Source organism: Trichosurus vulpecula, chromosome 8 (genome assembly GCF_011100635.1).
Source record: "Trichosurus vulpecula isolate mTriVul1 chromosome 8, mTriVul1.pri, whole genome shotgun sequence".
NCBI classification, from domain to species: Eukaryota; Metazoa; Chordata; class Mammalia; order Diprotodontia; family Phalangeridae; genus Trichosurus; species Trichosurus vulpecula.
The window spans coordinates 228827506-228851597 of NC_050580.1; the positions used below are offsets into that span (position 1 = coordinate 228827506).

The 24092-nt window shown below is 39.1% G+C and overlaps 1 protein-coding gene across 1 annotated transcript; it reads right to left on the minus strand.

The window, feature by feature from the left end:
* Positions 1–593: 593 nt before the first annotated feature.
* SLC10A1 (solute carrier family 10 member 1) lies at positions 594–18933 on the minus strand. The gene is given in 3 exon segments (XM_036736714.1): positions 594–682; positions 18607–18711; positions 18714–18933. Coding segments are annotated over 3 exon segments (414 nt in total).
* Between the last annotated feature and the right edge of the window lie 5159 nt (positions 18934–24092).

The window sequence follows — 24092 nt, forward strand, 5'->3', positions numbered from 1 at the left end:
CAAAAGGCAGCAAAACTCAGGTCAAATATAAAACAATTTGGTGTTGAGTTGTTAAAATGGAAAGTAACTTTCCTATCAGTTACAATCGGCTTTTGGGGTGTTAACTTTGGGAGAGGTCTTTGGAATGTGTCTATTGTGCCAAAACAAAGTATATCCAATTATTTTTTCACTCAAATGTTTAAAAGGAATTGGTAACTCATCAAAATTATGTCTGTGTAGAAGTTTTGAGGCAAAGGAAAGGAAGACGACAGAAACTATGCTGAAATGAGAGTCTAGGTAAAATTTTTCCTGATGAACACTTAAGACCGAGCCCTTCTTATCTTACTGGACATAAATTCACCAAATTCCATTAGTGTCACTTTATTTTTTGTGTGTGGCCAGAAAAAAGTTCCAGGTTGCTCAGATGGACATCCATAATACCTAGGGGCAGCACCATGATCATTTTGGGATGGCTTACGGAGGGCACAGGAGAGTTTGCCCTTGTAATTCAGATACTGCTGTTATTCTTTCAGTTGTGTAGTTCAAGCCTTGCTGTTGGCACTTGGAAAGGCACTTTATAGATAAGGTCTAGATGCTTTTGAAGTGGACTAATGCTAGGCCACACTTGTACCATCGCCTAGAGTTCTTGCTCCTGCTTCTTTGGCAGTGTCACTCACAGCTGTGTAGATCATTTTTGTTTTATCTGTAAGGGGAATAGAGGTGGGGCAAATAAAAGGAAGCACAAAGACAGCAAATGAGACAAATTCATCCAAAAGTAGTAGAGCTAGCAGATAGCAGCAGCAAGAAATCATACTCCATACTCCATACAACCAATCCACTTTAGAATTTATTTTGTACCACCTCCTCTCATTTACTGATTTTTAGGAACTCAAGATGGCTTATTTAACCCTTCTCCCCTGGCAAGTTATAATAGCCTTATTAGATAAAGGACACTTTTCCAAGCCTGAGAACATATGAGTTCAATATCCTTTCAAGGGCTTTGGAGACATTCCAAGGGAAGGAAGGAGGGAGATCAATTCCCACTACATCCTTAGGATCTGTGTGTGTGTGTGTGTGTGTGTGTGTGTGTGTGTTTGTGTAGATTGTTTCCAGAAATTTTGAAATCTGCCTTCTTTTGTACTTCTCTACAACACAGGGCACTGATAACAATATCCTCCTGTATAATCTCTCCTTCCTAGGTTTTGTGACACAACTTTCTGTTTTCCTTTCACCTATGTAGCATCTCCTCAGTCTTCTTTCCTACATTATCTTCCATGTCCCACCCCCACTCCCTATGGGTCTCCCCTAAGGCTCTGTCCTGTCCTGGGTTTTCTTTTTTCTTTCTGAATCCTCTCTTGGTGATCTCATCATCATCTATGGGTTTAGCTATGCAGATAACTCTGAGAGGCTACATCCTAGTCTCTTCTGAGCGCTTGTTCAACTTCATCTATTGGACATTTTTCAAATAGATCTCCACAGAACTCATATTTTCCCTCAAACCTTTCCCTCTTTCTAACTATTCTGTTTCTATCCTGTCCCACCTCTCAGGTTTGCCATTTTGGAGTCATCTTTCTTCCTCTCCTTCACAGCACTCCCTCCATTCCCATTTACTTGGCAATTAGGTGCCAAATCTTGTTAGGTTAGTGTTGTGTGGTCACTTTTTATGTGTGCCCTTTTCTCTATTTACATGACCCTAGCTCATCTCCTTTCACCTGGACTACTGCAATAGCCTCCTAATTTGTTTAGCTAAATTCAGACTCTCTTCATTCCAATCCATCCTCTATACGATTTCAAAACCGATATTCCTAAAGCACAAGCCTACACTCTGTTCTATCCCCTGCTCAGGAAGCTCCAGTGACTCTCTTCTATATCTAGGATAAAATATAAATTCCTCTATATGGCATCTAAAGGCTTTAACAACATGACTAGCTTATCTTCCCAAGTTTTCACTGCACATTACTCTTTTTCATGTACTAAATTATCTAAGCAGACTAATCTACTTGCTATTCCCTCTTCAGGACATTCAATCCCCTATCTCCATGCTGTTTCTCATGCCTAGAATGTACTCTTTCCGCACCTTGGAATTTCTCTTAGAATATTTAGCTTCCTTCAAGGCTTAACTCAAGTACTAAATGCATCCTATTCTGATTTTTGCGGTTGTTAGTCCCTCCCCTCTCCCATGAAGTTTTTTTTTTTGTAATTATTTTGTTATGGTATAGATGTTATTTCCTAGTAATTGAATCTAAAATCCTTGAAAGCAGGGATTATTTCATTTTTCTCTTTAGTATCCCCAGTGCCTTACACATAAAAGTTTGTTAAATGAATGAATTTATGAAACAGAGACATCTCTAGGGAATAGCAGTATGGAACATACTATCCAAACCCACTCTATCTACCTTAAATCAAACTCCTGAGGGGGTTCTGTTCTTGAGTTCCCAAGAGTTGTTTCTGAGTTCAGTGGCACTTAATGGTCTAAGTTTGATTCCTCAAGAATGTTGTGTGAGTAACTGGTTTCTGGGTGACCAAGTTAACAAACTTTATTAGTATCAGGTTTTATGTTGCCATTTCTTGGCATAAGAGATAGAGTGCTGGACTTGGAGTTAGGAAGACCTGGATTCAAATCCCTTCTCAGACACTAGCTATGTGATCCTGGGTAAGTCACTTAATTAAATTTCTTCACTTGTAAAAAGGAGATTCATCTTGATGGCCTTTAATATCCATTCCAACTCTAAATCCATGAATCTATGAATCACATCCATCTGTTTGGGTGAGAAAGCGTATAGATGTCATAGTGTTCTAAGTCTAGAAGGGACCTTGAGGGAGTTCTGACTTTAGATAAATCTGCTCATTTCAATATCATTGCCTGACCATAAATGTTTATAAGATTATTTAAGCTGACTATAAAAATATAAATTTTAATTCTTTTGCTTATCCTTTCCTTTGCTAATCATTCACTGTCCAGCTATCTTCTAGACAGCCTTGCCAATAAGCAGCCTTTCTGCCTGAACCAGAAACCATACCCTGGAGGTTTTAATCTCTTGCCCCTGGAATTTAAGCCCTAGGACCCTGCTGTCCTCATTGGTGACTTCTTTAACCCACCACTGTTTCAGGCAGAATCTAGTCATCTTATCAATAACAGCATGGGAGCCTTGATGCCATATGCATACATTTCTCTACCACTTCCTCAATTCCAGTTCTAGAATTGTGATCAAATCAAATCTGCTATTGTTTCTGGTGGGTACATGTTAATCAACTATCTGTTCCCTTATGGCCCCATGCATTATCTTTGTAACATTCTGGACCAAAGTGCCCCTTCCTGGCCACTACTTATGTGTGTGTGCCACCCTCCCCCACCATTAGCATGTAATTTCCTTGAGGACAGGGACTGTTTTGCTTTTATTTTTGTATCCTCAGCACATAGCATAGTCCTTGGCACATATTGAGAGTTTAATATTTTTTCATTTATTCATTCATCTTTTGGTCATTAATTCACTCATTAAATTATAATATACCTATCCTTTGATGCCCATTTAAAGTCCTAAAATCCACTTTTCGAATCCACTTTTATTTCTTTTCCTCTCCACATAGAAAACTTAAGGTATCGCTAAACCCCACAATTCTTGAAGAGATTCAAAATTCCTTCAAGAACCTTTTAAAAAAAATCATTTGATCCCTAAAAGTATGTTGGCACTGAGATATAGCATGTTAATGTTAAATCAATAAAATAATTGCCTGACATAACAGATTAAGCATTAGGTGCCCAGAGATAAAACCTGGTTACAACAGTAGAAGACTATCATTATTGCAACTGTAATAGGTGGACTGGCCAATGAGCTCAGTTTTTACGAGTATGTGTAGCATGCTCTGATAATGAAATCTCCATGTGGATTTTAGAGCATGAACAGATATTATTTCTGATCTGCTTACCATATAAATAATAGGAATTTTTTGACTGGTTGTTGAGTCATAATTTAGAATGCTTACAAAAGGCACTCACTGGGTAATGTGGGCCCTATTTCCTCCCTAGCTTCAGTCAAGGGAAATACATGAGGGATAGTAGAGAGAGGCTTTAATCTATCCCGTCAGGGCCAACATGTTGCCAGTGTACAAGCCTGTGTTATTTACCTTCTTTCCTCTCCTTAAGTGGAAGAAAATCTCTTGTGGCTGCAGGAGAGCAGGGGAACTTCTGGGTAAAGATCTGAGTGCAGACCAGAAGAGCAGTGACCTTTCCCCAGATCACACTACCTTGGAAGCTCTGAAAACTTGCAGGCCCCAAGAACTAGCTCTGAAAATAGTAGTATAAAAAAGCCTAAAGCTTGGATCAGTTCTTTCCCCCGCACTAGGTAAACTGAGCCCAACTTTAACATAAAGTTCAAAGTCAAGAAATAGGAAAAATAAGCAAACAATAACAAAAAAGTTGACCATAAAGAACCACTGGGGGGGGGGGGGGACAGTAAAGACCAAGACACAAATGCAGAAGACAATGTGGAAACAGTGACAAGCAAATTCTCAAAGAAAAATTAAAATTGGACTCAAGCCCAACAGGAGTTCTAGGAAGAGTTAAAGAAAGAGTGGTAGGGGAAAAATTTGGAAAAGTAATGAATGATGCAAGAAAATTATGAAAAGAGGATTAACAGCTTGGTAAAAGAGGCACAAAAGAATACTGAAGAAAATAACACCTTGAAAAACAGAATTGGTCTAATGGCAAAAAAAAAAAAAGGCACAAAAATTTACTAAAGAAAAGAACTCCTTAAAAAGCAGAATAGGCCACATTGAGAAGCAGGTACAAAATTTAACTGAAGAAAAGAACTCTTTAGAAAGCATAATTGGCCAAATAAAAAAGAGTAACAAAAGCTTACTGACAAAAATAATTCCTCAAAAATTAGAATTGAGCAACTGGAAGCTAATGACTCCATGAGACATCAAGAAATGATAAAACAAAGTCAAAAGAGTGAAAAATTAACAAAATGTAAACTATCTCATCAGAAGAACCAGGAAAATGGATTAAGGAGAGAGAATTTAAGAATTATTGCACTGGGGTAACTAGGTTGCCATGGATAGAGCACAGGCCCTGAAGGCAGGAAGGCCGGAGTTCAAATCAGGCCTTAGGCACTTGTGACACAGGGCAGGTCACTTAATCCTGGTTGTCTCAAACAAACAAAAAAGAATAATTGGACTGCCAGAAAACCATGATCAAAGAAGGAGCCTAGGCATCATATTTCAAGAAATTATAAAGGAAAACTGCCCCAATATCTTAGATCCAGAGGGTAAGGTAGAAATTGAAAGACTTGCAGGGTGGAGCCAAGATGGTGGCTGGAAAGCAAGGACTTGCTTAAGCTGTCCCCCAAATCCCTCCAAACACCTGTATAAAATGGCTCTGAACAAATTCTAGAGCTGCACAACCCACGAAATAGCAGAGGGAAGCAGGTTTCCAGTCCAGGACAGCCTAGATAGTTGCTGGGAACTGTCTATCACATGGTGCTGGGAGCAGAGCGCAGCCCAGCTTGAGCCACACCAGGACCAACCAGACCAGGAGTCGGGCAGAGCAAGCCTGAGGGCCAGGAATCATTGAGCTGTGGCAGTTACGAGACTTCTCAACCCAAAAATGCCAAAGACCACAGAGCAGGTTAGTGGGAAAACTTCTGGATCAGGGTGAGAGTGGTCTGGCTCCAGCCCTGGAGGTGGCGGAGGTGGCACAGCAGTGACGGCAGCAGCAGCAGGAAGTACCTGCAGCTGCTTTCAGAGCTTCAGTGTCAGCTGCTTCCAGAGTCCCTGGATCACACAGTGGGAGGAATCAAGTGGCAGATCAGAGCAGGAGTGCAAGGAGCACTTTGCTGGTGCAAAGGCAGGTTCTCTTGCTTTGCCCTGCTTAGATCTGGGTCAAGATCCTGGTTGGCAGTTCATGGGGGAAGAGGAGCACTGCTGTGGCAGAGCTTGTGGTGACGGTAGAGTGGAAGTAGCTCTGAAAATAGCAGTGCAGCCCCTAAAGGTTGGGACAAAGTACTCTCTACAAGTAGTCATACCCTGACAAAAAGCTCAAAGGTCAAGTAGTTGGTTGGGAACATGAACAGGAAGTGAAAAAGGACTCAGACTATTGAATCTTTTTTTGGTGACAAAGAAGATCAAAACATACAGCCAGAAGAAGTCAACAAAGTCAAAGAGCCTACATCAAAAGTCTCCAAGAAAAATATGAATTGGTTTCAGGCCATGAAAGAGTTCAAAAAGGATTTGGAAAAGCAAGTTAGAAAAGTAGAGGAAAAACTGGGAAGAGAAATGAATGAGAACGATGCAAGAAAACCATGGAAAACAAGTCAATGACTTGCTAAAGGAGACCCAAAAAATGCTGAAGAAAATAACACCTTAAAAAATTGACTAACTCAAACAGCAAAAGAGCTCCAAAAAGCCAATGAGGAAAAGAATGCCTTGAAAGGCAGAATTAGTCAGATGGAAATGGAGGTACAAAAGACCACTGAAGAAAATACTACCTTAAAAATTAGATTGGAGCAAGTAGAAGCTAGTGAGTTTATGAGAAATCAAGATATTATAAAACAGAACCAAAGGAATGAAAAAATGGAAGACAATGTGAAATATTTCATTGGAAAAAACACTGACCTGGAGAATAGATCCAGAATTGTTGGACTACCTGAAAACCATGATCAAAAAAAGAGCTTAGACATCATCTTTCAAGAAATTATCAAGGAAAACTGCCCTGATACTCTAGAACCAGAGGATAAAATAGAAATTGAAAGAATCCACAGATTGCCTCCTCAAAAAGATCCCCAAAAGAAAACTCCTAGGAATATTGTCACCAAATTCCAGAGTTTCCAGGTCAAGGAGAAAATACTGCAAGCAGCCAGAAAGAAACAATTTGAGTATTGTGGAAACATAATCAGGATAATACAAGATCTAGCAGCTTCTACATTAAGGGATCAAAGGGCTTGGAATACGATATTCCGGAGGTCAATGGAGCTAGGATTAAAACCAAGAATCACCTACCCAACAAAACTGAGCATCATGCTCCAAGGCAAAATATGGATTTTCAATAAAATAGAGGACTTTCAAACTTTCTCAGTGAAAAGACCAGAGCTGAATAGAAAATCTGACTTTCAAATACAAGAATCAAGAGAAGCACGAAAAGGTATACAAGAAAGAGAGATCACAAGGGACTTACTAAAGTGAAACTGTTTTGTTTACGTTCCTGCATGGAAAGGTGATGTGTGTAATTCATGAGACCTTTCTCAGTATTAGGGTAGTTGAAGGGAATATACATATATATAGACAGAGGGCACAGGGTGAGTTGCACATGAAAGGATGATATCTAAAAAGATAAAATAAAATTAAGGGATGAGAGAGAAATATATTGAGAGAGGGAGAAAGGGAGAGACAGAATGGGGTAAATTATCTCACATAAAAGTGGCAAGAAAAAGCAGTTCTGTAGGAAGGGAAGAGGGGGCAGGGAAGGGGGAATGAGTGAATCTTGCTTTCATTGGATTTGACTTGAAGAGGGAATAACATACACTCTTAATTGGGTATCTTACCCCACAGGAAAGTAAGGGGAAGGGGATAAAAAGGGGGGATAATAGAAAGGAGGGCAGATAGGGGGAGGAGGTAATCAAAAGCAAACACTTTTGAAAAGGGACAGGGTCAAGGGAGAAAATTGAATAAACGGAAACAGGATAGGATGGAGGGAAATATAGTTAGTCTTTCACAACATGATTATTGTGGAAGTGTTTTGCATAATGATACATGCGTGGGCTATGTTGAATTGCTTGCCTTCTTAAGGAGGGTGGGTGGGTGGAAGGGAAGAGGGGAGAGAATTTGGAACTCAAAGTTTTAAAAGCAAGTGTTCAGAAACAAAAGTTGTTTTTGCATGCAACTGGGAAATAAGATATATAGGGAATGGGGCATAGAAATCTATCCTGTCCTACAAGAAAGTAAGGGGAAAGGGGATAAGGGGGGTGGAGTGGGGTGACAGAAGCAAGGGCTGACTGGGCAATGGGGCAATCAGAATATATGCCATCTTGGAGTGGGGGGGAGGGTAGAAATGGGGAGAAAATTTGTAACTCAAAATCTTTTGGAAATCAATGTTGAAAACTAAAATATTAAATAATAAAATATGAGAAATTGAAAAACTGTACAGATCACCTCCTGAAAGAGATTCCAAAATGAAAACTCCCAGGAATATTACAGTCAAATTCCAGAGCTACCAGGTGATGGAGAAAATATTTCAAAGGGTCAGAAAAAAAACAAAACCAAAAACAATTCAAATATTGTGGAGCCACAGTGAGGATCACACAAGATATAGCAGCTTCCATGTTAAGGAAGTGGAGAGCTTAGAATATGATATTCCAGAAGGCAAAGGAGCTAGGATTACAATCAAAAATTACCTACCCAGCAAAAAATGAATATAAACCCTCAGGGAAAAATGAAATAATGAAAAATACAGTAGAGGACTTTTAAGCATTCCTGATGAAAAGACCAGACCTGAATAAAAGATTTGGCATTCAAACCATAGGAGAAGCATAAAAAGGTAACCATGAAAGAGAAATCATAAGGGAATCAATAAGGTTAAACTGTTTACATTTCTATATGGGAAGATGATACGCGTAGCTCCTCAGAACGTGATCATTATTAGGGCAATTAGAAAGAGTTTACATAGAGAGAGGGCACAGATGTGAGTTGATCTTGTTAGGATCTACAAAACAAAATGAAAGGGTGAGAGAAGGATGCTCTAAGAGGAGGAAGGGAGAGAAAGAATGGGGGAAAAATCTCACAAAAAGAGGCACTCAAGGAAAAGCTTTTGCAGTAGAGGGGGAAATGGGCAGACAGGGGAGTTGGCAGGCAATACTTGAACCTCACTTTCATTGGAATTGATTCTAAAAGAGAAGAATATATGTGTACACACACGGACACACACACACACACACACACACACACACACATTGAACTGGGTATAGAAATCCAACAAGGAAGTAGGAGGGGAAGGAGATAAGAGAAAGGGGTGTGTGTGATAAAAAAGAAGGTAGGATTAAAAAAGGCAGTGGTCAGAAGTAAACAAACTTTTGAGAAGGGACAGGGTAAAAAAAGAAAGACAAACAGAAAAAAAATGGGATTGAGGCAAATACACAGCAATCGTAACTGGGAACGTGAATGGGATAAAGTCATCCATAAAATGGAAACAGATAGCAAAATGGATTAAAATCAGAATCCAACCATAACAAGAAATATACTTGAAATAGAAAGACAGAGTTAAAATAAGGGACTGGGGCAGAATCTATTATGGTCAGCTGAACTAAAAAAAGTCAGGGGTGGCAATCATAATCTCAGAAAAAGGAAAAGCAAAAATAGACCTAATTAAAATAGATAATCAGGGAAGTTGTGACAGGGCTCATGAAGCAATTGACTTTCCTTATCCTTTTTCCCTTGCCCTCTTTTGGATGAGGAGACACACATATCTAATTTATAATTGATGACATCTACGAGTCATAATAATAATGTTAAGAGCAGAGGTTTACAAAACCCTTTACAGATGTCTCACTTTATCTTCAAAAAATTTGGGATGAACATGTTACTATTATTCCTAATTTTGCACATGAGGGAAATGAAGCATCAAGAAGTTAAGTGTATGAGGTCAAATTTGAATTCAGATCTTTCTGACTCTAAGACCAACATTCTATCCACTGTACCACTTAGATGTCCCAAATGTCTATTGCTCTTACTTTGTGGAGATGTTTTTCTTTTTTTAAAAAATAAATTTATTTTTTATTTTTGGTTTACAACACTCAGTTCCACAAGTTTTTGAGTTCCAAACTTTCTCTCCCTCCCTCTCATTCCCCCTTCCCACCAAGACAACATGTAATACAATGTAGACTCTACATATGCCTTCACATTGAACTTATTTACATAATAGTCCAGTTGTAGAGAAGAATTATAACCAATGGAATGAATCATGAGAAAGAGGAAACAAAACCAAAAAAAAAAAAAAAGGAAAAGAAAAAGAGAGCAAATAGTTCGCCTCAAACTGCATTCAGATTCCATAATTCTTTCTCTGGATGTGCATAGCTTTTTCCACCATGAGTCTTTTGGAGCTGTCTTTGAACCTTGCACTGATGAGAAGAGTCAAGTCTATCAAAGTTAGTCCTTACAGATACCGTGTGTCTGTTATCTTGTAAGAACATTTTTATAGCCCTTTGGGCATAGTTCCAAATTGCTCTCCAAAATGGCTGGATCAGCTCACAACTCCACCAACAGTGTAACATTGTTCCAACTTTCCCACATCCTCTCTAGCATTTATCATTTTCCTGTTTTGTCATGGTAGCCAATCTGACAGGAGAAATGTGGTACCTAAGAGTTGTTTTGATTTGTATTTCTCTAATCAATAGTGATTTAGAGCATTTTTTCATGTGACTATAGATATCTTTAATTTCTTCTTCTGAAAACCGCCTGTTTATATCCTTTGACCATTTCTCAATTGGGGAATGACTTGTATTCCAATAAATCCATTTTGTATTTTGTAATGTTCTCTATCTCTTGTTGGGTCATGAATTCTTTTCCTTTCCATAAATCTGACAGGTAAACTATTCCTTGCTTTCCCAAATTGCTTATAGTATCAGTCTTTATTCCTAAATCATGAACCCATTTTGACTTTATTTTGGTATATGGTGTAAAATATGGGTCGATGCCCAGTTTCTGCCATACTGTTTTCCAATTTTCCCAGCAGTTTTTGTGAAATACTGAATTCTTAACCCAGAAGCTGGATTCTTTGGGTTTATCAAAGAATAGATTGCTATAGTCATTGACTACTGCGTCTAACCTATTCCATTAATTCACCACTCTGTTTCTTAGCCAGTACCAAGTAGTTCTGATGACTGCTGTTTTTTTAATACAGTTTGATATCTGGTATGGCTAGGCCACCTTCCCTAGCCTTTCTTTTTATTAATTCCCTTGATATTCTGGACCTTTTGTTCTTCCAGATGAATTTGGTTATTATTTTATCCAGCTCTGTAAAATAATTTTTGATAGTTTGATTGGTATGGCACTGAATAAGTAAACTAATTTAGGTAAAATCATCATTTTATTATATTAGCTCAGCCTAACCATGAGCAACTGATGTTTTTCCATTTATTTAGATCTGACTTTATTCACGTGAAAAGTGTTTTGTAATTGTGTTCATAGAGGTCCTGGGCTTGTCTTGGCAGGTAGACACCCACATATTTTATAGTGTCTATAGTAACTTTAAATGGAATTTCTCTTTCTATCTCTTGCTGTTGGGCTTTGTTAGTAATATATAGGAATGCTGAGGATTTATGTGGGTTCATTTTATATCCTGTAACTTTGCTAAAGTTATTTATTATTTCAAGTAGTTTTTTACTTGATTCTCTAGGGTTCTCTAAGTAAATCATCATATCATCTGCAAAGAATGACAACTTAGTTTCTTCTTTGCCTATTCAAATTCCTTCAATTACTTTTTCTTCTCTTATTGCTAAAGCTAATATTTCTAGTACCAAATTGAATAATAGGAGTGATAATGGACATCCTTGTTTCACACCTGATCTTACCAGGAAAACTTACCCCCTTTACATATAAGGCTTACTGATGGTTTTAGGTAGATGCTATTTATCATTTTAAGTAAGGGTCTGTTACTCCTATGCTTTCTAGTGTTTTTCATAGGACTGGGTGTTGTATTTTGTCAAAAGCTTTTTCTGTATCTATTGAGATACTCATGATTTCTGCTAGTTTTGTTGTTGATATGATCAATTATGCTGATAGTTTTCCTAATATTGAGCCAGCCTTGCATTCCTGGAATAAATCCTACTTGGTCATAGTGTATTATTCTCATGATAAGTTGCTGCAATCTTTTTGCTAATATTTTATTTAAAATTTTTGCATCTATATTCATTAGGGAAATTGGTCTATAATTTTCTTTTTCTGTTTTGAGTCTTCCTGGTTTAGGTATTAGTACCATATTTGTGTCATAAAAAGAATTTGGTAGGACTCCTTCTCCTATTTTCCCAAATAATCTATAAAGTATAGGAATTAATTGTTCTTTAAATGTTTGACAGAATTCACATGTAAAACCATCTGGCCCTGGAGATTCTTCCCTTGCTCAATGATGACTTGCTCAATTTCTTTTTCTGAGATGGGGTTATTTAGGTATTTTACTTCCTCTTCTGTTAACCTGGGCAATTTATATTTTTGTAAATGTTCATTTCATTTCCCTAAGGTTGTCAAATTTATGGGCATATACTAGCAAAATAATTCCTAATTATTATTTTAATTTCCTATTCGTTGGAGGTGAATTCACCTTTTTCATTTTTGATACTGGTAATTTGGTTTTCTTCTTTTTTAAATCAAATTGACCAAAGGTTTATCAACTTTATTGGCTTTTTACATAAAACTAGCTCTTAGTTTTATTTATTAGTTTAATAGTTTTCTTGATTTCAGTTTTCTTAATCTCTCCTTTGGTTTTCAGTATTTCTAATTTGGTATTTAATTGGGGATTTTCAATTTGTTCTTTTTCAGTTGCATGCCCAATTCATTGATCTCCTTTTTATCTATTTTATTCAAGTAAGCATTCAGAGATAGAAAACTTCCCCTAAGAACTGCTTTTGCTGCATCCCATGAGTTTTGATATGTTGTCTCATTATTGTCATTCTCTTGAATGAAGTTATTGAATGTTTCTATGATTTGTTCTTTGATCCACTCATTCTTTAGGATTAGATTATTTAGTTTCCAATTAATTTTTAGACTATCTTTCCATAATCCTTTATTACAAATAATTTTTATCACCTCATGATCTGAAAAGGATGCTTTGACTATTTCTGCCTTTCTGCACTGAACTGTGAGGTTTTTATTCCCTAGTATATGATCAATTTTTGTGTATGTGCCATATACCACTGAGAAAAAGGTATATTCCTTTTTGGCCCCATTCAGTTTTCTCCAGAGGTCTATCATATCTACCTTTTCTAAAATTCTACTCACCTCCTTAACTTCTTTCTTGTTTATTTGAGATTAGATTTACCAAGTTCAGAGAGGGGGAGGTTGAAGTCCCCCACTAGTATAGTTTTGCTGTCTCTCTGAGATTAGGATTGCTATCCCTGCTTTTTTTACTTCAGCTGAAGCATAATATATTCTACTCCAGCATTTCACCTTTACCCTGTGTGTATCCCCCTGTTTCAAACAAGTTTCTTGTAAACAATATATTGTAGGATTATGGTTTTTTAATCCATTCTATCTGCTTCCATTTTACAGGAGAGTTCATCCTATTCACATTCACAGTTATGATTGCTATCTGTTTCTTTTTTTTTGATTCTATTTCCTTCCCTGTTTAAGTTTTTATTTCTCCCTTCTCCCTTCCCCTCCTCAAGAGTTTTGCTTTTGACCACCGCCTCCCTCCCCCCTTATCTTACCCTTTTCCCCTTACTGCTTCTTCCTTCCCTTCTAACCATCCCCCCCCTTTCCTTCCCCTATCCCCTCCTACTGCCTGTAGGACAAGATTGATTTCTATACTTATCAGAGTATCTTATTCTCTCCTTGAACCAAATCGAACAAGAGTAATGCTCAAATTCTGTTCTTCTCTCTCCCTTCTTTCCCTCTACTATAATATGTTTTTGTGCCTCTTCATGTGATGTAATTTACCCTTTTCTGCCTCCTCACCTCTTCTCCTAGACCAATTCCTTTGCACCCCTTAATTATGCTTTTTATAGTCACATCAGTTAATTTATACTCAGATCATCTATGTATATATCCCTTTTTATTGTAATAATAACTATACCATTCTCAAGATTAACACATATATAACATGTATAAAACAATATAATCCTACATTTTGTCCTTATTGAATAACAATGGTTTTTTCCCCCTCCCTGTTTACCTTTTTATGTCTCTCTTGAGTTTTGTATTTGAAGATCAAATTTTCCATTGAGTCTTTTCATCAGGAAGGTCTGATTCCCCCATTTCATTGAACATCCATCTCCTTGCCTGAAAGATTATTCTCAATTTTGCTGGATGGGTGATCCTTGGTTGTAGTCCAAGCTCCTTTGCCTTATGGAATATCATATTGCAATCCTTCCTGGCATTTAAGGTAGAAGCTGCCAGGTCTTGTGTGATCCTGACTGTAGTTCTGCAATATTTGAATTGTTTCTTTCTGGCTGCTTGCAGTATTTTCTCCTTTACCTGATAATTCTGGAATTTGGCTACAATATTCCTTGGAGTTTTCAATTTGGGATCTCTTTCAGGGGGTGATGAGTGAACTCTTTCGATGAGTATTTTACCCTCTGGTTCTAGGACTGCAGGATAATTTTCCTTGATGATATCTTGGAAGATACTGTCTAGGCTCTTTTTTTACATCATGGCTTTCTGGTAGACCAAGAATTCTTGGATTGTCTCTCCTAGATCTATTTTCCAGGTCAGTTGTTTTCCTGATGAGATATTTTATGTTTTCTTCTATTTTTTCATGCTTTAGATTTTGTTTGACTGATTCTTGATGCCTCCTAGAGTCATTAGCTTCTACTTGCCAAATTCTAATTTTTTAAATTTATTTATTTAATTTATTTAATATATTTAGTTTTCAGCATTGATTTTCACAAGAGTTTGAATTACAATTTTTCTCCCCATTTCTACCCTCCCACCCACTCCAACATGGCATATATTCTGGTTGCCCCATTCCCCAGTCAGCCCTCCCTTCAGTCACCCCACTCCCCTCCCTTTTCCCTTCCTTTCTTGTAGGGCAAGATACATTTCTATGCCCCATTGCCTGTGTATCTTATTTCCTAGTTGCATGCAAAAACTTTTTTTTGTTGTTTTGAACATCTGTTTTAAAACTTTGAGTTCCAAATTCTCTCCCCTCTTCCCTCCCCAACCACCCTCCCTAAGAAGGCAAGCAATTCAACACAGTCCATATATGCATATCATTATGTAAAACCCTTCCACAATACTCATGTTGTGAAAGACTAGCTATATTTTGTTCCTTCCTAACCTATCCCTCTTTATTGAATTTTCTCCCTTGACCCTGTCCCTTTTCGAAAGTGTTTGTTTTTGATTACCTTGTCCCCCTATCTGCCCTCCCTTCTATAGTCCCCCTTTTTTTATCTTCTTCCTCCTTCTTTCCTGTGGGGTAAGATACCCAATTGAGTGTGTATGGTATTCCCTCCTCAGGCCAAATCTGATGAGAGCAAGATTCACTCATTCCCCCTCCCCTGCCCCCCTTCCCTTCCTACAGAACTGCTTTTTCTTGCCACGTTTATGCGAGATAATTTACCCCATTCTGTCTCTCCCTTTCTTCTTCTCTCAATATATTCCTCTCTCATCCCTTAATTTGATTTTATTTTTTTAGATATCATCCCTTCATATTCATCTCACCTTGTGCCCTCTCTCTCTCTCTCTCTCTCTCTCTCTCTCTCTCTATATATATATATATATATGTATATATATACATATATATATACATATATATACACACACATATGTATCTACATACATACACACACATATACAAATGAATACATATATACGTACACACACATATTTATATATATGTATGCATATATATATATATATATATATATATATATGCATATTCCCTTCAGTTACCGTAATACTGAGGTCTCATGAATCATACACATCATCTTTCCATGTAGGAATGTAAACAAAACAGTTCAACTTTAGTTAAGTCTCTTGTGATTTCTCTTTCTTGTTTACCTTTTCATGCTTCTCTTGATTCTTGTGTTTGAAAGTCAAATTTTCTTTTCAGCTCTAGTCTTTGCACCGAGAAAGTTTGAAAGTCCTCTATTTTATTGAAAATCCATATTTTGCCTTGGAGCATGAAACTCAGTTTTGCTGGGTAGGTGATTCTTGGTTTTAATCCTAGCTCCATTGACCTCTGGAATATCATATTCCAAGCCCTTTGATCCTTTAATGTAGATGCTGCTAGATTTTGAATTATTCTGATTGTGTTTCCACAAGACTCAAATTGTTTCTTTCTGGCTGCTTGCAGTATTTTCTCCTTACCTGGGAGCTCTGGAATTTGGTGACAATATTCCTAGGAGTTTTCTTTTGGGGATCTTTTTGAGGAGGCTATCGGTGGATTCTTTCAATTTCTATTTTACCCTCTGGCTCTAGAATATCAGGGCAGTTCTCCTTGATAATTTCTTGAAAGATGACATCTAGGCTCTTTTTTTGATCGTGGCTTTCAGGTAGTCCAATAATTTTTAAATTCCCTCTCCTGGATCTATTTTCCAGGTCAGCGGTTTTTCCAATGAGATATTTCACATTGTTTTCCATTTTTTCATTCCTTTGATTCTGTTTTATAATATCTTGATTTCTCATCAAGTCACTAGCTTCCACTTGCTCCAATCTAACTTTTAAGGTAGTATTTTCTTCAGTGGTCTTTTGGACCTCCTTTTCCATTTGGCTAATTCTGCCTTTCAAGGCATTCTTCTCCTCATTGGCTTTTTGGAGCTCTTTTGCCATTTGAGTTAGTCTATTTTTTAAGGTGTTGTTTTCTTCAGTATTTTTTTTCAGTATTTTTTTAGGGTCTCCTTTAGCAAGTCAGTGTCTTGTTTTTCATGGTTTTCTCACATCATTCTCATTTCTGTTCCCAATTTTTCCTCTACTTCTCTAACTTGCTTTTCCAAATCCTTTTTGAGCTCTTCATTATAGACCAATGCCTCATCAACAATTCCTCATCTGTAAAATGAGCTAGAGAAGGCAATGGTAAACCACTCCAGTATCTTTGCCAAGAAAACCCCAAATGGGGTCACAGAGAGTTGGACACAACTGAAAACAACTGAACAACAACAGAGATAGATTACTTGTTCCCTTACATCTCAATACATTAAGCCTGGGGCCAAAATAGTCACATCCTCTGCAGGCCTAGACTTCTTGCAATAATAATAAAAATTGCTACATTTGTAAATTGCTTTGAAGTTTGGAAAGCATTTCACAAATAGTATTTTATTTTATCCTCGAAAAAAACCTGTGAAGTAGGTGCTAATTATTACCCCTGTTTGCCAGATGAAGTAACTGAGGCAACCCAAGGTTAAATGACTTGCCCAGGATCATACAGATAGTCTCCGGGGCTAGATTTGAACTCATGTCTTCCTAACTCCAGCCCCAGCATTCTATCCACTGCACAACCTAGGTGCCTTTTGCAGCTGAAGATAAAGGTTCTGTTGCATGACCCTATATACATAAACAAGTTTTGTTTTCTGTAAGTTGGTGACTGTCTATTGTGTTCATTGAGACCAGAAGAAAAAGCTGAGGAAGAAACATGAAGGTTTCAGATAAGATAAAGCCAAGAACATCTGACTGGATGATGGTTGTTAAAGCTTTGAAAGGGTTTACTTGGGAAGGTGTATAAATCTCCTTTGCCCCAGAAAGGGTTTTTTAATACAAGCAGAGAACTTTGAGCTTCTCCTTATTCAACCCTTTAAGACAAAAGTTCTCAGGTTTCTTTCATTAGTTTAAAATCAGCTTTGGGCCTTAAGTTTAGTTTTTTTCTAGAATTGGTTTTTGTTTTTCTTAATGGGACTCAGCTCAGGAAACAAGGACTACTAATTCCACTGCTGGACCTACTATTGGGTAATGTCTCCCAGAACAAGAAGAAATTAATTAATCATAGGAGATTTGGGTTAGGCAAGAGACAAGACTGATCAGCAGCAGAATCGGGTATTAATTATTAATGCAGGCTGGAATATTTTTCACTGGAGGTCTTTGAAAACAGGAGAGAGCTGAATCTAGTTGGTGAATCTGGTGCTAAATTCACCACAAAACCAAGAACCCAAAAAGTATTGAGCACTGTTCTAGGAACCATGAGGGATACAGAAAAAGTAGGAAGCATTCCTTTCCTTTTAGACTACTTAGTACTTAACTTGAATACCCTCAGGAATGAAACTGAGAGCAGCAGGACTACACTACTGGAACTCACTAGCCCCACAGGAAAAACTGAGGAACCTTAATAATGCTTTCCTGCTGAACCTCCCTGGGTTGTGTGTTTACAGTTGCTCCTGCGGCATGCTAATTCTTGGACAGGCTAATTCAAAAGATCTCCAATGACTGAGTTGTTCTATGTGTGCTCACACACACACATCTCTGGGTAATTTGAGATTTTGTTAAAAAAGGATATGCCATGATTTCCCTGGACTGGTTTGAAGCTGATGGGGTCAAAAGAAAGCTGAAACCAGTTTGTCTCTTAAATCTCTGGATCTAGGACAAAGAACTCTAGAGCTGGTACGATAGTCATAGATTTCCCAAGCCTATTATGAGTCAAATCTGTACCCTCTCAGAGCAGTCTTGGGACCTTCACTAGAGCTACCTTGGGTGTCAGAGAGGGGTATTCCCAGACTAACCTTTTCCCATCATCTTAGTATTTAAGCCAAGGGATATCCCTTAATTCCAACCTAGGATTAGCAGTTGATACTGAGCAATTGATACCCTTCCCACTCCAATAATACACCTTGACCAGATGGACCTCTCTAGCTTTCCACAGGACACTTTAACCCAACTTTAATCTTTTTGTTTTCACTGAATTGTGGTGTCATTGCTGGGGGTCTTTTCAATACCAGGCTGCTCTGCTCTCATTCTTTCCTATCTTTATCTTACCTGAGGTTCATACCCTTCATACCAAACTGAAGATGTTGGACAGGGTCCCACCTGGGGAGCAGCCACATATCAAGATGGCTAGGGCCTCGGTATTGTTCAACTGGAAGATCTTGCCCAGAGCGAAGGCTGTGATGGCATTACTCCATACTGAGAGACCAAGGCATGGCAATGCCCTTGGGTTTCCAGAGGTAACTCCAAAGTACACCCCAAGGAGATCATGACAATGAAGACCACAAGCACTAAGACGATACTGAGAGCCAGGTCAGTGGGACACTTGCCAAAATTGGGTGGTAGAGTGAAGTGGAGGGAAGAAGAAGCATTGCTGGCACTCAGGCCCCAAATCTTGTCCTCCATCTTTTTGCAGTTTCCTCTGGAACTGCTGCGTCTGATATGGATTGTCTGATATGGATGTGGTTAACAGTCCTCTTTTATACCTTCTCTGCCCTCAGTTCTCTATGGTGCCTCCTAGAACTTTAATACAAAATACAGCTTTGGGTAAATAGAAAGAATGATGCAATTGCAGACTTCTTTGGCAGCCACCCTGTGGAGAAAGAACATAGAGCCGTATCCGTACCATTCCTCTCTTTTCTCATCTGCCCAATTCCCCACCTTCTTATATCTCCCTATAAACATTTTGGCTTCTCTCTTTCCTTGCCTTGACTAATTATATCATAGGAAAAGACCACCAAAAGGGGGTCCAGTTCATGTTCCATACCTCCGTATCCCAGACCTCTTTCTAAAACCTGTCAGTGAGAAGTATCGAATTTTACCTCATTTCTAGAAAGTAGTCAGTGATTTTTAGGGGCCCATAGTAGAGAATGGGTACAAGGAGTGTTCAAACAACAGACCCTCAATTAGGTAGGGGAGGGTGTATGTCTGGAGACATCCCTTAATTTCCCCTTCAATACCTGTGACCCAATGGGTTGAGGGGTGGGTAGGGCCAGAGTAATTAGTTAAAACAAGAGAATGTAGCCGTGATAAAGTGGGTAACCTTACCTTCAGCCTTGATTTTGCCCAGGGCTCGGTGAGAGAGGTGGAGAAAGTGGCAGCGCTGTCAAGCCCCAGGCTCCCAGTCATTCCAAGTCTTGAGGAGACTGGAGGACAGGGTATAACCACAATGTGGCTAGCAGCTGCTGTAGGGGTGTAAGACCCAACAAGACCAGCAACAAGAACTGCCAACACAGGTTCTTTGATCTGCTTTGCTAAGGAAAGCAACTTTAAGGGGTTAACAATCTCACTTTAATCAAACATACATATATCATTCACTTAATTCAGGAGGAAAAGCCAGCACCCTGAACTTCAGAGCAAATACAAATAAAAATTACAAACATACATTATATAAACAGAGCAAATAAAAACAAATCAGCAAACAGGCTTCTAGCTTTCTGTCCAGCATCTCAGTACACAGTTATCAAAAAGAGAACCGCCAACATCTGGGTTTCTTCAAAGCTGAGGGGCTCCAGCAGCTACCCAGAGTCTCCACACCAACACTCTTCCAGTGAGTAAGAGCCCCAAACAAAATGCTACCTTCTGAGTTTATATACCATTCTTAGGGCCCAAAGGTTTCACACGTAACCAGCAAAAGAGTGTGGGCCTGGGGCTTAGCACCTGGTTAGCAAGCTTGGGGCTTTTCTCCTAGTTAGCAAAAGGGTGTGGGCCTGGGACTTTTCACCTAGTAAGACTTAATCAAAGGTACTTGATTACAGTAAAAAAAAAACAGTAAAAAACAGTAAAAAAAAAAAAGTCCCACCTTAATTACAATATACAGGGTACTGGGGGGTGGCTCCACCACTTTTCCAACCTTGGGGACAATCCTTTCTCCAATGTCCCTCCTGGTCACATATGTTCCTACAGCTCCCTCAGAGGTGGGGGTGCCCTGGAGGGGCACTCTTTTGACCAGTGACCCTCCTTGTGGTATCTAAAGTAGGTTTCCCACTGCCCAAGTTGCCAGGCTTCCTCTAAGGGGGTGCCTTGGGTCTTTTCCTGGTCATCACAGCAGCCAAGAATTGAGCATGTTTGGAGCAGAGCCAAGATGGCAGCTGGAAAGCGGGGACTAGAGTGAGCTCCCCGCTAAGTCCCTCCAAAAACCTATAAAAAATGGCTCTGAACCAATTCTAGAACTGCAGAACCCACAAAATAGCAGAGAGAAGCAGGCCTCCAGCCCAGGACATCCTGGATGGTTGCTGGGTGAGGTCTGTTGGTCACGGAGCTGGGAGGGGAGCAGCGGAGCGAAGAAGAGCCCAGCGTTGGCCACGCGGACCAACCAGACCAGGAGCCGGGCAGAGTGGGCCCTAGCGCCCCGAATCAGTGAGCTGTAGCAGTGCCAGCCTTCTTAACCCACAAACAACAAAGACAACACAGAAGAACTGCGGATCCCATGAAATAGTGGAGGGAAGCAGGGCTCTAGCGCAGGACAGCCTGGATAGTCTCTGGGTGAGGTCTATCGTGCATGGAGCTGGAAGCAGAGCACAGCTCAGCTTGGGCAGCAGCAGGACCAACCAGACCCCAGAACAGGAGCTGGGCAGAGCGAGCCCTAGTGCCCTGAATCAGTGAGCTGAGGCAGTTACCAGACTTCTCAACCCACAAACACCAAAGACAACAGACAAGGTTAGTGAGAAAAGCTGCTGGGGACAGAGTGAAAGAAGGAGTTCGTGGTTCAACCACCGCCCCGGGCGCAGCGGAGGTGGGGCAGCTACAGAACTACAGCTGCAGTTGCTTCTGGCACCAGGCCCACCTGGTGGGAGGAATTAAGTGGCAGATTGGAGCAGGAGTGCAGAGCCTGCTGAAGATCTGAGTCCAGTCCAGGTCGGGGGTTCTTGGGAAAGGAGGAGTGCTGGTGTGGCAGAGCTGGCTGTAATAGCTCTGAAAACAACAGCGCATCCCCTCAAGCTTGGAACATAGTACTCTTTACAAGCAGTCATACCCTGATGAAAAACTCAAGGGTCAAGTAAGATGGCTGGGAACATGGCCAGGCAGCGAAAATGCACCCAGATTCAGTCTCAGACTTTGGAAACTTTCTTTGGTGACAAAGAAGACAAAAACATACAACCAGAAGAAGTCAACAAAGTCAAACAGCCTACAACAAAAGCCTCCAAGAAAAACATGAACTGGTCTCAGGCCATGGAAGAGCTCAAAAAGGATTTGGAAAAGCAAGTTAGAGTAGAGGAAAAATTGGGAACAGAAATGAGAATTATGCGAGAAAACCATGAAAAACAAGTCAATGACTGGCTAAAGGAGACCCAAAAAAATACTGAAGAAAACAACACCTTAAAAAATAGACTAACTCAAATGGCAAAAGAGCTCCAAAAAGCCAATGAGGAGAAGAATGCCTTGAAAGGCAGAATTAGCCAAATGGAAAAGGAGGTCCAAAAGACCACTGAAGAAAATACCACCTTAAAAATTAGATTGGAGCAAGTGGAAGCTAGTGACTTGATGAGAAATCAAGATATTATCAAACAGAACCAAAGGAATGAAAAAGTGGAAGACAATGTCAAATATCTCATTGGAAAAACCACTGACCTAGAAAATAGATCCAGGAGAGAAAATTTTAAAATTATTGGAGTACCTGAAAGCCATGATCAAAAAAAGAGCCTAGATATCATCTCTCAAGAAATTATCAAGGAGAACTGCCCTGATATTCTAGAGCCACAGGGCAAAATAGAAATTGAAAGAATCCACAGATTGCCTCCTCAAATAAATCCCAAAAAGAAATCTCCTAGGAATATTGTCACCAAATTCCCGAGCTCCCAGATCAAGGAGAAAATACTGCAAGCAGCCAGAAAGAAACAAATTGAGTATTGTGGAAACACAATCAGAATAATACAAGATCTAGCAGCATCTACATTAAGAGATTGAAGGGCTTGGAATACGATATCCCAGAAGTCAGTGGAGCTAGGATTAAAACCAAGAATCACCTACCCAGCAAAATTGAGTATCATGCTCCAAGGCAAAATATGGATTTTCAATAAAATAGAGGACTTTCAAGCTTTCTCAGTGAAAAGACCAGAACTGAATAGAAAATTTGACTTTCAAACACAAGAATCAAGAGAAGCATGAAAAGGTAATCAAGAAAAAGAAATTGCAAGGGACTTACTAAAGTTGAACTGTTTTGTTTACATTCCTACATGAAAAGATGATGTGTATGATTCATGAGACCTCAGTATTACGGTAACTGAAGGGAATATGCACATATACATATACATATATATATATACACACACACATATATATATGTATATACATATATATGTGTGTGTGTGTTTATGTGTGTGTATATGTGTGTGTATGTATATATGTATGTGTATATATACATATATATATAGATAGATATATATATTTAGAGAGAGAGAGAGGGCACAGGGTGAGTTGAATATGAAGGGATGATATCTAAAAGAAATAAAATCAAATTAAGGGATGAGAGAGGAATATATTAAGAGAGGGAGAAAGGGAAAGATAGAATGGGGTAAATTATCTCGCATAAAAGTGACAAGAAGAGAGGGGAGGGGGGGTGATAGAGGGGAGGGCTGACTGGGGAACAGGGCAACCAGAATATAAGCCATCTTGGAGTGGGGGGGAGGGTAGAAATGGGGAGAAAATTTGTAATTCAAACTATTGTGAAAATCAATGCTGAAAACCAAATATGTTAAATAAATAAATTTAAATAGAAAAAAAAAGTGACAAGAAAAAGCAGTTCTGTAGGGAGGGAAGAGAAGACAGGTGAGGGGGAATGAGTGAATCTTGCTCTCATCATATTTGACCTGAGGAGGGAATACCATACACACTCAATTGGGTATCTTACCCCACAGGAAAGAAGGAGTAAGAAGATAAAAAAGAGGGGATGATAGAATGGAGGGCAGATGGGGGCGGAGATAATCAAAAACAAACACTTTCGATAAGGGACAGGGTCAAGGGAGAAAATTCAATAAAGGGGGATAGGTTAGAAAGGAGCAAAACATAGCTAATCTTTCATAACATGAGTATTGTGGAAGGATTTTACATAATGATACACATGTGGCCTATGTTGAATTGCTTGACTTTTTAGGGAGGGTGGGTGGGAAGGGAAGAGGGGAGAGAATTTGGAACTCAAAGTTTTAAAAACAGATGTTCAAAAACAACAACAAAAAAAGTTTTTGCATGAAAGTAGAAAATAAGATACACAGGCAATGGGGCATAGAAATTTATCTTGCCCTACAAGAAAGGAAGGGAAAAGGGGATGGGAGGGGAGTGGGGTGGCAGAAGGGAGGGCTGACTGGGGAACACGGCAACCAGAATATATGCCATCTTGGAGTGGGGGGGAGGGTAGAAATGGGGAGAAAATTTGTAATTCAAACTCTTGTGAAAATCAATGCTGAAAACTAAATATATTAAATAAATTAAATTTTTAAAAAATTTAAAAAAAGAATTGAGCATGTTCTCTGTCTCTAGCTCTTTCCCTGCGTTCTCTTTCCTGTGCTGCAACTAGGGCTCTGTTGTTAAAGACTCCAAAGGCCGTCTCCAGTAATTGGGCCTGAGGT